The 13,020-nt window shown below is 37.0% G+C and overlaps 1 protein-coding gene across 6 annotated transcripts in view; it reads left to right on the forward strand.

Moving 5' to 3' along the window:
* The window catches only part of luc7l.L (LUC7-like L homeolog), a 29,637-nt gene that overhangs the window by 1,044 nt on the left and 15,573 nt on the right, over window positions 1-13,020 (forward strand). For 4 of the 6 annotated variants that reach the window (XR_005963990.1, XR_005963991.1, XM_041575789.1 and 1 more), the window contains 3 exon segments: window positions 6,726-6,820; window positions 10,437-10,535; window positions 12,271-12,381. Coding sequence is in view for 4 of the 6 variants with exons in the window: in XM_041575789.1 (XP_041431723.1) it covers window positions 6,726-6,820; window positions 10,437-10,535; window positions 12,271-12,381 (305 nt within the window). In the remaining 2 variants the exon portion in view is untranslated. 6 annotated transcript variants of the gene reach the window in all.

The raw sequence follows: 13,020 nt of genomic DNA on the forward strand, positions 1-13,020 counted from the left end.
TAAGATTTCCTGGCTGGAAAGACCATTAATAACAATAACTTAAGTTGTAGAAAATAAAAAAAAATGTCCATTGAGTTCAACCCTTTATGTCTAAATAAAACCTGCCCTAACTGCTAGTTGATCCAGAGATGGGCAAAAAACCCTATTAAAGTCTCTTCGGTTTGCCTCAGGGAACAATTCCTTCCTCACTATAAGACGGCAGTCTGACAAGTTACTGGTTACCCTTCTTTCCTTAATTTAATAATATCCCATTTGAGCATTGGAAACCCAAACATGGTACATTCTAGATGGGGCCTTACCAGTGCTTTGTAAAGGGGAAGAATGACCCTCCCCTCCATCAAATCTATACTTCTTTTAATACAGCTCAAAACCGAGTTTGACTTGGCAGCTGCTGACTGGCATTCTACTTTTATTATCCACAAATACCCCTAGGTCGTTGTCCATTATTCATATACCTACTGCAGTCTTGTTAAGGGCATACTTGTCTTGCCTTTTTTTATATCAAAGATGAATTACCTTACTTGTATCAATAATGACTCTCATCTTCCACTTTGCTACATCCTTATGGATCTTATAATGCCCTCACCAATCATTAATGAACAAATTAAGTAAAAGTCGACCAAAAATGTATGTATGTTCGGGAAAAAATGTATGTTTGCCATAATCTAATGGGAAATTTAGGAAAATAGCTGATTACTTTTGAGATTGGAATACCATGATGTTGAAAAATGTGTTCTTGTGGGCAATTCGTTCTATGCTTAACATGGTTTACTTTCAATCTGTGGAATTAAGTGTTTACGTAGGACAAATAGGTTTATATTTACTTCTGGAATTTCAGAGGGTGTTTATGCCCCTTTACTACATAATCCCAACTGATTGAGCTCATTTAAGAATAAGGAGGGGGTTATTTTCTCTTTTATAAGAATTTATATATTTAATATATTATAACCGTGTTTGTTTTTGTAGAGGCTCCTAACAGTAAGCAGGAGCAATTTCTCCAACTATATCATATTAACAGAAAAAAATCCTCAAAAAAAGTCTTCAGGGGCGCAGTCAGCCACACACACTGCCCCCCGCCCAGCCCTGGTCAGCTACCCTCCAATTGCTTACTTGCAGTGGTCAGCAAACAAAAGTAGACTGTTGAAGGGCACTACAATAAAGTAGACCCCCCCCCCCATGGTCTGGGCCCCCTATCCCCTGGGTCTGTATTGCAGTTACACCAATTCATTATTCTTTACGTGAAATATCTGACTTCTAGTACTCTGGGAATAGTTGTACTGTATTTTGGACTACTTTGGCTGTAATAATACTGGCTATTCTGAAAGTCAGTGACATCTGGTCCTGCATCGGTTATTTGGTGTCAGTATTGCTTTAAATAGTGGTGTTTTAAAGCTCTCAAAGAACAAGCTACAGGTGAGAAAAAAAACACTTGTTAAGTGGCCAAGTCATTGAAATACACCCACATATACTTACACTGCCTTTAGACCAATTCTGCAGCTTATCTGCCTGTGTATGGGGGCTTCCGAAGGCCCCCCCCCCAAACGATATCAGGGCAGATATGGATCAGGCAAGTTAGATTTTTCCTTTCAATCGAGGACCGCATCTGCTGGTTAATGCGTTCCTACGGCCTGTCTGAGCCCATTCGCTTAGTTGTAATCCAATTGTTCGGATTAACACGTTATTGCCCTGCCTTTAGTGGACATATCGGGTTAAGATCAGATCATTTGGTGACCTCCAGATATGCTGGATGGTTTAGTTCTATGGAGTGCCACATGCGAAGCCTGCTACACCAAACTTCTAAAAAGCCAAAAATGTTCCATTATTACAGGGATCCCCAACCAGTAGCTCGTGAGCAACATGTTGCTCTCCAACCCCTTGGATGTTGCTCTCAGGGTCCTCAAAGCAGGTGATTATTTTTGAATTCCAAGCTTGAAAGCAAGTTTTAATTGAATAAAAAACAAGTATAGTGCCAAGTAGAGCCTCCTGTAGGCTGCCAGTCCACATAGGGGCTACCAAATAGCCAATCACAGCCCTTAATTGGCACCCCAAGGGACGTTTTCATGCTTGTGTTGCTCCCCAACTCTTTTTATATTTGAATGTGGCTCACGGTTTAAAAAGGTTGGGGACCCCTGCATTATTACCTCTAGTCAGTTTGCCACGTGGGGGAGGGGGGCAGGAGAATCTATAGCTAGTTACCAACAACTAGTGCCTCCACGGTGCCTTAAAATAAAGCGTTTATGTGACATGGGTACATAAGCAGTATATGCGACTATAGCAAGAAGCAGACAATCCTAAATAACAGCTCACATAACTGGGTCATTTTTGCCCATGCCAAAAATTGTTATTGCTAGACCTGCAACTTTTTAGAAGTTTGGTGCAGCAGGCTTAGCATGTGGCACTCCATAGAAACCATCCAGCATATCTTTATTATTATCCTCTGAGATGCTAAATATTACCTATACCTGATCTTTGCACTTGACCCTAGCATGCAAGGTAAGTATTCTTTAGGAAGAATCTTTAGCCTTTTTTTAGCAGCATTAACAGATTAACTTGATTTTGACATGGTTGTGTATCAAGTATGTCATAAATTGATCTCTTCCAAGTGATTATTTTTCAATAATTTGCTGGCTGACAGGGTATATTCAGGTTGTTTCAAGAAAAGTTTAACTGTGCTTTTGATTTGAAATTGTAATAGCTATTTTAAGCTGATTCCCATAATACTATTTCATACAAACTAAACAATTGTGGCTCCTCTATTTTATTTGTTAAGGTTCAATGTATCATTGCCAGCCTACATCTGCACGGGAGTTGCAGAAAAGCCTCGTTCATCGAGCCGTGAGTCACAAATTTTAAAGATGTTCTAACTTAAACATGTTTAATTTCACAAATAATTGCACAGCATTCCTGAAAAAGTTCCAAAAATTATGTGTCTATTTCTCATAAGTTACACTTTATTATTCATCAGTTAATTTGTTATAACATAAATGCGTATCAAAAATATACCCATAAATATTTTAGCCAGTAGCATAATATACAGCTGAGAGGGCATGTTAAATAAGGCAGAGGTCGTTTGGTTTCATGGATCTGTAAATTACCTTTTTTTTTTTTTTTTTTTTTTTTTTTTTAAGTTGTGTTACTTTGAAAGAAATCCTGTGACATAACAATAAATCAAATTTTATTGAAATGGTTATTCGTTCATTACTTTAACAACAGTTGTTCTGGCCTCTTTTAGGGAATTGTATGTGTTTGGCTTTTTACTTTGACCTAACAAACCTAATCTTACCTTACCTATAAAACACTGGTAAGTTTTATCTCAAATATAAAATATGCAGTGTGAAGCTTGAGAGAAAGTTATTAAATTATTACAGTAAAGTTTTTTTTTTTTTTGTTTTTTTTTGTTTTTTCTTTCCATAAGCTTTCACATAGTTAAGGTTGCAAAATGAATGAAAAAACTTTCATATTGCAGATAATGATGAATAATACATAGTGCTCGTTTTGCTTTGGGCTAAAAATCTTATCTTCAAAAATGCCCCCTTTATTGGAGCTCCCTATAGATCTGCTACAGTCGCTGTCTGCGTTTAAAATGAATGGTGGATGTGTCCTAACAGTCCCTGCCAGAAGCACAGTAGGAGGGGGACAGCCAATCACAGCCTTGCAGTCACACAAGCAAAGACAGGCTTGAGTTCCCTATCAGGTCAGCCTAGCTGCTGATTGGTTCCTATTCTACAGTGCAATGTGGCTGAGTGCCACAGCCTCACCTGCACAGCCAGAGACTTCAACAGCGGAAATTGGAACAGATGGGCAGGGCCAGTTGGTTTTTTTTAAGTCCTTCTATAGTTCGAGTATAATTCACTGACCGATTTTTGTTTTTACACAATATGTCTTCTTTAATGTGTTATATAGATGATGTCCTGACCAGGCTATGATGCGTATGGACCAGCTAGTACACAGCAGTTGTGTATGGTTTTATGGACAATTTGTCTCATTTGTGTAGAAGAGGTATATGACTGAATATGATAGGTCGTGTCTTTTTCTCATAGGTGTCCCATTATTTATATCCAACACACTGTCAGCCGTGTGTGAAAGTGCAGCGTAGCACAATATAGTAAGATGATAACACTGCAGAGCTCAACTATAAACACTGTAAGCATGGCAGCCAAATTAATGTTTAATTTTGCACAACCTGCAACTTGCTGAAAAAAGGCCATAAGCACTCCAAAGAATGTAACCTTAGATCCTTTCACAGTAACCACTCACCTTTTGCTAGTCATATAGTAGTTTCAGTGTAGATTGTTAAATCTACCTTCTTATTGTTTAGAAAGTCATTGACAGACAGCGTTGCCTTTGCTGCTCTCCACCTGTGTATTGTAGGCAGGCTGAGAGAAATGGATCCGCTCTCTTCTGAAGCTCTGTGTATCTGCACTGACCAGTACTGCAACTTCTGAGTGCAGGTTTGTGGAGCCTGTTTTCGTGTTTTTTGGGCCAGTCTCTATTCTGCTTTGCCATCAGTGAACTACAGAAGAGAACGGATCCAATTCTCTCAGCCAACACTCTGTCTACACAGGGCCTTAGATCTTCTGTACATAGGACCATTGCTTATTTTCTACAAAAAATATGATCAATAAAATGCTTATTATTATTGAGCAACTTTCTAGCACCTCAGATAATTGTGTTGTCTGACTGATCATAAATCTACTGTTTAATTGACTAGATTATTACAACAACCTTTCCATAACTGTATTGAAAAATGGAGCTGTTGTGAAGGTGTGCATATTTTTGTCTATTTAAGAACACTGCTTGTTGGTGAAGGTATCCACTAAAGAAAGAAGGCATTGTACAAGTACATAGTACAGATAAACATACTAGTAGTACATTTGGGGAAGCCTGTAGGTTAATTTTTTTTTTTTTTTGTCATCTGTGATGACATTTTAGATCTTCTATCATATGTAACTGTATGCATACAGTTATCATACATTTTTATGTATTTGCTAACAAAGGTTAAGGGTATGTATAACATCAGCCCACTATATATATCTCTGAATTATTTATTTATAAAGTTCTGATTTTTTTTTTTTTAAGAAAGCTCTTTCCCTTGTTACCTGTCAGTCCCTTTTTAATTAAATTTTTTTCATTTAGCAATTAGCTGAGAAATGCACTGTGGTATTACTCTTTCATGTAAGGAAAGATATAACTGGAGAAATTAAAAAATAACTGTTTTACACATGATTTCTATATCCTTGCAGTCCTGCAACATGCATTTATTAGATTTGCCCCTCAAAGTGTTCTGGTAACCTCACCCTAAGCTGCCACTGTTTGTGTATGTTCATGTATGCACAAACTCCCAAAGGGATGGGTTAATAAACCTACAAATTATAAATGTAGTGACAATGAAAGTATTGCAGATAAATCAGTTTATTAGGAATATCATTAGAGCACATTGACATTCAAAATGCTGGTCCCGGCTTGTGACTTCTTCCTATCCCATTTGAGCAAGTGAGAAATGGCTACTGGAAACCGATGCCAGTGGGGGGAACAATTTGCAGTTGGTCTTCATTTTTTTATTTGTGGTTTCTAATTATTTAGCTTTTTGTTCAGCAGCAATAGTTGTAGCAATATTTTTTTGGCTGCTGGTGTCAGTGACCCCCATTTAAATTCAACAAAGAGTCTGAGAAGAGGGCACATACTTCATAAACTATAATGATAAAAAAAGACCAATTTAAATGTTGCTAAGAATAGGGTTATATTTTAACATTCTTAAAAGTTAACTTAAAGGTGAGACACCCCCTCTTTATTCACTTCTCTATAGTGTTTCCAATACAGTAATATTCCTTTTGCAGTTTTTTTTGTACTTTTATTGATATTGAATTATGTATTATGTTGTTTTGCATTTCACTGTAGTTTAAAGGGGTTGTTCATCTTTCAAACACCCTTTTCAGTTCAGTTGGTGTTCAGCAGAAACTTTTTCAAATGCTTTCCATGTTTTATTTTTGACAGTTCTTCCAGTTTAAATGTTCCTGTCTTTGGTGTTTCATTCAGTAGTTGCAGATTCTGAACTGTTACAATTTGCTACATTAGTTGAAACATTTCTCAGCAGCATCTGTGGAATATTAGCAACTATTGTATCAATTATAACAGCTACCTTTAATGAAACTCAGGGATTCTCTTCAGCAGATATGAAATGTATCAATTTAGAACAGTTACAGAATTGGTGACCCCCTCCCCTCCTAGAGGTGCTTTATAAAGACATAAGAGAGTGAAAACTTAAACATTAGAAACATGGTCACAAAAAGAAAAGTTTTGGTGAACTGTCTGAAAACAACTAAGCTGAAAAGTGTGTTGGAATGTGAACAGCCCCTTTAAAATATAAATATTATTATTGACCCTAGAAACCTGCAATTTGAATGATGGATTGATAGGAGAGTTCCTAATTAAAAAAACAAACAAAAAAAAAACTATTAGTGTAGAAAGGCAAGCTACCTAAAACCCATAAAAAATGAGCACGAATTGCCAAGATCACTTTCACCTGCAAAAATACAAAAATGTAAATAGCCTGCTATTAACAGTTGTATTTCTGGAACTCCAACTAACCATTGCAATACTTTCTTTTTTAACTTTTTAAAATAACGTTAATTGCTAACAATTTTTACAACCAGAGAAGCATGGCACAAAGTGAAATAAATGCAGCAAATGGGTTTTAAGTCCATCATGTTAAATCTGCATTGCAGGGGATGAGACACGGCAGAGGATAAAGTTTACAGATGATCGGGTCTGCAAAAGTCATCTCTTGGACTGCTGTCCTCATGATATTCTTGCTGGAACGGTAAGTCAAATTTTTTCTCATTTCCAGGGCAGTAGTACATAGTACATCAATTCTGGGTGTTCTATACCAGTATATAATACACAAAAGCCATGAATATCCTGTAAATTATATCCTTATAAACGGTGAGTTCTGATGTCATCAGTTATAAACGGTGAGTTCTGATGTCATTTCTGTCACATGACTCACCGAAACTTGTGTATTATAATAAATAAAGTACCCCCAGTTGTAAAATATGAGGATATTAGAAGTTACCTCGGAGTTTCCTGACCTGTATAAAAACACTCGGCCTTCGGCCTCGTGTTTTTATATGGTCATGAAACTCCTCGGTAACTTATAATATCCTTATATTTTACAAAAGGGGGTACTTTATTCACTATATATTGCGTAATGTATTTCCTGATTTTCCCCCCAAATTTTACACAATTTTTTGTCACCCTAAAAAAAAATGTTTCAAAACGCATCTGTTAAGGGCAGAGACATATGGGAAGATTCAGGGAGATTTAGCGAAAAGTGGATCTAAATCAGCGGCGGGATGGCTCTCAGGGCACTTCATTTTCCGAAGTCACCTGAAATTTCCTCATCAGGCAACTTCGTAAAATGAAGTGTTACGAGTGCCATCCTGCCGCGGATTTAGATTGTAGCCGGCGGGAAGGCTTTTCTGGGGGATTCTGGGCGCCTGAAGGAGAGGCGATTAGTCGCCAGGCAACTAAATCTCCCCCAATCTTTCCGTGTGTCTCTGCCCTAATAGTGCTACTCCAGCAGAAGTCTGCACTGAAATCTGTTTTTTAAAAGAGCAAACATTTCATATTTCATTTTGAGATTTGGCATGGGGCTATGATGAAAATTAATTTGGTTCAAGAAAAACATTTTAAATGGTTTCGTGAATATATTTTCAATGTAAACTGTATAATGTAGAAATAAAAAGTAAACCATAAAAATCATGACAGGATCCCTTTAAAATGGGGGTTCTACTATATTGAAACATTTCTTAGTTTTTGAGTGACAGCTTTGGATAATATTTGGATATTGCCCAAATTGTTGGTCCCGATAATCTTTTTGATGCCTTAGAGCAGGGATCTCCAACCTTTAGAACCTGTGAGCAACATTCAGAAGTAAAATGAGTTGGGGATCAAAACTAGCTTGAAAAATGTTCTTGGGGTGCCAAATAAGGGCTGCGATTAGCCATTTAGTAGTTCCTATGTTTGCAACCTACATTGAGGCTCTGTTTGGTAGTGCACCTGGTTTTTATGCAACCAAAACTTGCCTCTAAGCCAGGAATTCGAAAATAAGCATCTGCTTTGAGACCACTGGGAGCAACATCCAAGGAGTTGAAGAGCAACATGTTGCTCACAAGCTACTGGTTGGGGATCACTGCCTTAGAGCATGGATGCACAATTTTGTACCATGTGAAACCCCACTATAGGAGTTTTAAAGGGGTCCTCCACCAAAAATGTTTTGCACAGTGAAAGAAAATGTCACTTTCCAATATACATATTCATAAATATTTTTAACAGTTTTATAATTATTTATAACTTGTTTGATTGCTATTTTATGCACTCCTGGTTGTGATGCAATGTTGCAATCCAGCTAATGAAAGCTGATTAAAATACTATGATAGGAGCTGACTCCTGTTGCATAGTTTCAGAAGAAAACAAATACAGTACAGGCATGTGGCCTGTTATCCAGAATGCCTGAAACTTGGGGTTTTCCAGATTAGGGGTCTTCCTGTAATTTTGATCTTTATAATTTAAATCAACCAAAATATAAATTATTATTATATAATTATATCTTAGTTGGGATCAGGTACAATGTACTGTCATATTATTACAGAGTAAAAGGATTCATTTAAAAGACTGCAGATGGCCTTCCCATAGTTGTAAACTTTCTCGTTAATGGGTTTCTGGATAATGCATCCCAAACCTGTTCTGCTTTTTCCCGCAATTGAATTTACAAATAACTTGTTTTATTTATATGTAATGCACAAGAACCATGAATATTCTGTAAATTATACCCTTTATATCCTGCTTAATACATGGTCTTCAGTTATAATCGGTGATGTCATGTTATTTGGGATATGACTCACGAAAACTTGTGTAATACAATAACTAATGTTCCCCCCTGTGGTAAAATATGAGGAATTTAGAAGCCACTTCAGAGTTCTGTGACCTGTATAAAGGCACTTGGCCTTTGACCTCATGCTTTTATATGGTCATGGAACTATTCAGTGATGAGTGATATCCTTATATTTTCCAATAGGGGGTACATTATTCACTATAAATTAAACGGTTGCGTATATTTTCTTTCCTTATGCTTATATATAATTATATTTTTGGGTGAAGGACCCCTTTAATACTTTCACTAATAATTATTTTTGATTTTCTATCTCAACCAAGTCTTGTGAACAGTTTTTCATGGGAGTTGATGCATCTTGTGATACTCAATTTAAAAGATTTTTATCCTGTAAAAGAGAGAGGTGACAACTTAGTGTAGCTGGGGGAAAGCTTTCTGTAGTGTACACCTGTGTATAGCAACCATTAATTGCCATGAGGGAATCACTTCTGGCTGAGGGTTTAAATATTGCACATAAGTAGTACATCTGCCTCTAGCCTTAATTTTGAGTATACAAACATAGTTTGGTTACTACTTGAGAATGTTGCTCTGAATACATGTGCAATAGCTTTAGGTGGGAAATAACTTTAGGATCAAATAGCTGCTCTTTATGAAATATACCTGATTTAGGAACACTTGTTTTCTAGTTATACAGCCAGGCCAGGGGCTGGTTAGGCTAATCTGTCACTTTTGCAGACAGTTTGCACCTCCAAAAATGTATCTTTAGACTGAAAAGTACTTCTGACAGTAGGGCTGGTGGTTATTGTAAAAGTCTATGACAGACAGGCTACGCCTTCATTCAGCCAGGTTTTTTTTTAATCGCGTACAATAGTGTTGTGAACTTGTAGCTGAAAGTTACTGCAGGCTGAAAATGTTAGGAACCCCCCCCCCCCCCCCCCAGTGATTATGTTGGCTTACCTTATACCCCAGAGTGGGAAACTGCACTGGCCTGGGGGTACTTCGGTAGGAGCAGCACATATAAATCACATTAGGCACGTTTATATTTTTCCTTCTCCTTTAGGCTAAGGGCACACATTTGGTCTGCTTTTTATGTAGGCAGAGAGAAGCGGATCCACTCCTATCCACTCTTTTGTGTGTAGCTTCATTGACAGGCATGGCATTGGTCTGAGTGCAGATATACAGAGCAGATGCCGCCACGATGATGCATGCTTTTTCAGTTTTTGCACAAATATCTGCTCTGTGGAGCTACGCGCATAAGATAATAGGATCGGATTCGCTCTGAGAAAAGTGAACCGTATGCTCTGCGACCAACGCTGAAACCAATGCTTTTTCATACCAGGAACTAAAGTGGAGTAAAATAGTGGTGAAATATTTTGTATTAGAAAAAAACAATTTTTTGTATGCTTGTACAGTATATCTGGTTATATATATATATATATATATATATATATATATATATATATATATATATATATATATATATATATATATATATATATATATATATATATATAGAATTCTAAAACAAATATCTTGTCTTGAGCAGCGCATGGATCTGGGAGAATGTACAAAAAATCATGATTTGGCACTAAGAGCAGATTATGAAATTGCCAGCAAGGAGAGAGACTTGTTCTTTGAGCTTGATGTAAGTGTTCTATTTGTTGTTCTACCTCATTAACTGCATGAAACTTTTTTGTTTTATTAAATTAAAATTCAGTTTATATGGCTGTGAAATTTTTCCCCAGTACAGCACAATTCATTGTGAAAATATCCAGTCAGAAGACCATTTTATAACCATAATGTGGTGTGATCCAGACACATGAATAAGTATGTACCAACTGTGCAAAAACAGTTGAGATGTTGTTACATTTCCAGGTTTTGGGGTGTCTTTAAATTATAAAGTAAATATCTCTGGGTTGTGGGTAGTTTGGGGGGGGGGTGTTGTACTTTTGTACTTTCTGATGACTCTAGTTACCCTTTTAGTAGGCTGATGGGTCACTGCAAGTTTCCAGAACACATTTTTTGTTTCATGAATTTTGTGCTAGTGGGATTCTGTTGGCGTGAATACAATGCAATTAGTATTTTCCTTTAATTAGACCTAAAACAAAGTAGTATCCTATGCAGTAAAAAAGCCACACAACCATTATGAAAAAAATGAACATTCAAATGTACAATCAAACCCTCAAACACCTTTCTGTTGATGGGCACTAGTTTACTTGTTTAACAGAAAGTGGTGGTTGACTGATTTCCCCTTGCTTAGTAGACCAGTTTCTTTATTCTTTTTAGTAATTCTACTTGTAAAAACACCCTTTTTACGTTTTAAATAATTTGTTTATTCCATATACCATTCATATAAATTTTTAAAATTGTGTAGTCTTGATTACAAAGCGATCTGATCACTTTTGGGGAAAAAAGGCTGTGGTTTTGGTTGCCATATGATCAAAAATATTTAACTGTATCCGTTATACCCTATGTACTGTATTTATACAGTATTATGTCAAATAGGACGTTTGTTGCCAAGAAATGGTTTATTTGTAGGTTCTGGGTTTTCGTGTTGCTTGTCCTTTAATAAAGGGTGCTATAATTTCTAGACTGTAATGCATTGTTAAAGCATGAAGGCTCAGTACTACCTTGAACTATATCTTTCCCTTTTGTCCTCTTGTGTTAAAGCTAGTTATAGTGTATAACAATTGCATACATTTTGCTCGGCTCTTTATGGCTGTACCTACGCAGTCATCATTCGAAATTATTTTTCTGACTGCCCTGATCTATAGTCAAAGGGTATATTTGTAAAGTAATGCAGAGCTGTACTGAATCCCACCGATGGGTATTCTGTAATCTATTAAAGGAGACATTTTGTGTAAAAAATAAGAATGAATCAGAGCATTATACTCCTTTAGATATAGAAGAATTGTGCTTAAAAAAGTAGTATTTCAGGCTGATGTATTGAATATTTCTGCAAAAACCCTAATAATCCCTCATTCCAAGGCTGTGCAGGGCAGCCGGAAGCTCTCAGCTCACTGCACTATAGGTCAGGAACCAATCAGCAGCTAGCAGGACCTGATAGGGAACTGAAGCCTGTCTGTGCTTGTGTGACTACAGGGCTGTGATTGGCTGTCCCCCTCCTACTGTGCTTCTGGCAAGGAACGTTAGGACACGCCCACCTCTCATTGGAAACCGACAGGGACCAGTGAACATCTATAGGAAGCTCCAATTAAGGGGATATTTTTAAAGATATTTATTTTTAGCACCTTGTAAAAGCAACACCATATATTACTTATAATTGCCTACAAAATTATGGTTCTTTAATTTATCCTATATGTCTCCTTTAACGCAAATGTAAAAAAAAACTCATTGTAAAATTCAACTTTATATTTTAGGCAATGGATCATCTTGAGTCATTTATTGCAGAGTGTGACAGAAGAACAGAACTTGCTAAAAAACGCTTGGCTGAGACCCAGGAGGAAATAAGTGCAGAAGTGTCTGTAAAGGTATTTTGACAAATGATGTGTATAAAACTGCAGCCATTGTTTAAATGTATTTTGTATTGAGGTACCACTCTACTGCAGTGTACAGCTTTTTTTCTGTAGGTGTATTCGTGATGAATCTGCTATAATTAGGGATACACCAAATGCACTATTTTGGATTCGGCTGAACCCCCGAATCCTTTGTGAGAGATTCGGCTGAAATACCGAACCGAATCCAAATCCTAATTTGCATATGCAAATTAGCGGTGGGAAGGGTAAAAACATTTTTTACTTCCTTGTTTTGTGACAAAAAGTCACGTGATTTCCCTCCCTGCCCATAATTTACATATGCAAATTAGGATTTGGGTTCGGCCGGGCAGAAGGATTCGGCCGAATCCTGCTGAAAAAGGCTGAAACCTGGATTTGGTGCATCCCAAGCTATAATAGTGACTTTAATCATGATTTGACTTTAGCAATATATAGGATATACAGCAATAACAATACACTGCTATTAAAGGAGAGGGTGCTATGGTAGCAGTTGCTCCTGTTACACCGGCCCAGAGTTTTTCTGTCATCGGCCCCTTCTGACTGAAAAGAAGACAAAAGAAGGTGACCAGGATCTTCTACAGAAATAAACTGTGCTGATGCAGTTTTTAGCGAATT

The sequence above is a fragment of the Xenopus laevis genome, chromosome 9_10L (genome assembly GCF_017654675.1).
Source record: "Xenopus laevis strain J_2021 chromosome 9_10L, Xenopus_laevis_v10.1, whole genome shotgun sequence".
In the NCBI taxonomy this organism is placed as follows: Eukaryota; Metazoa; Chordata; class Amphibia; order Anura; family Pipidae; genus Xenopus; species Xenopus laevis.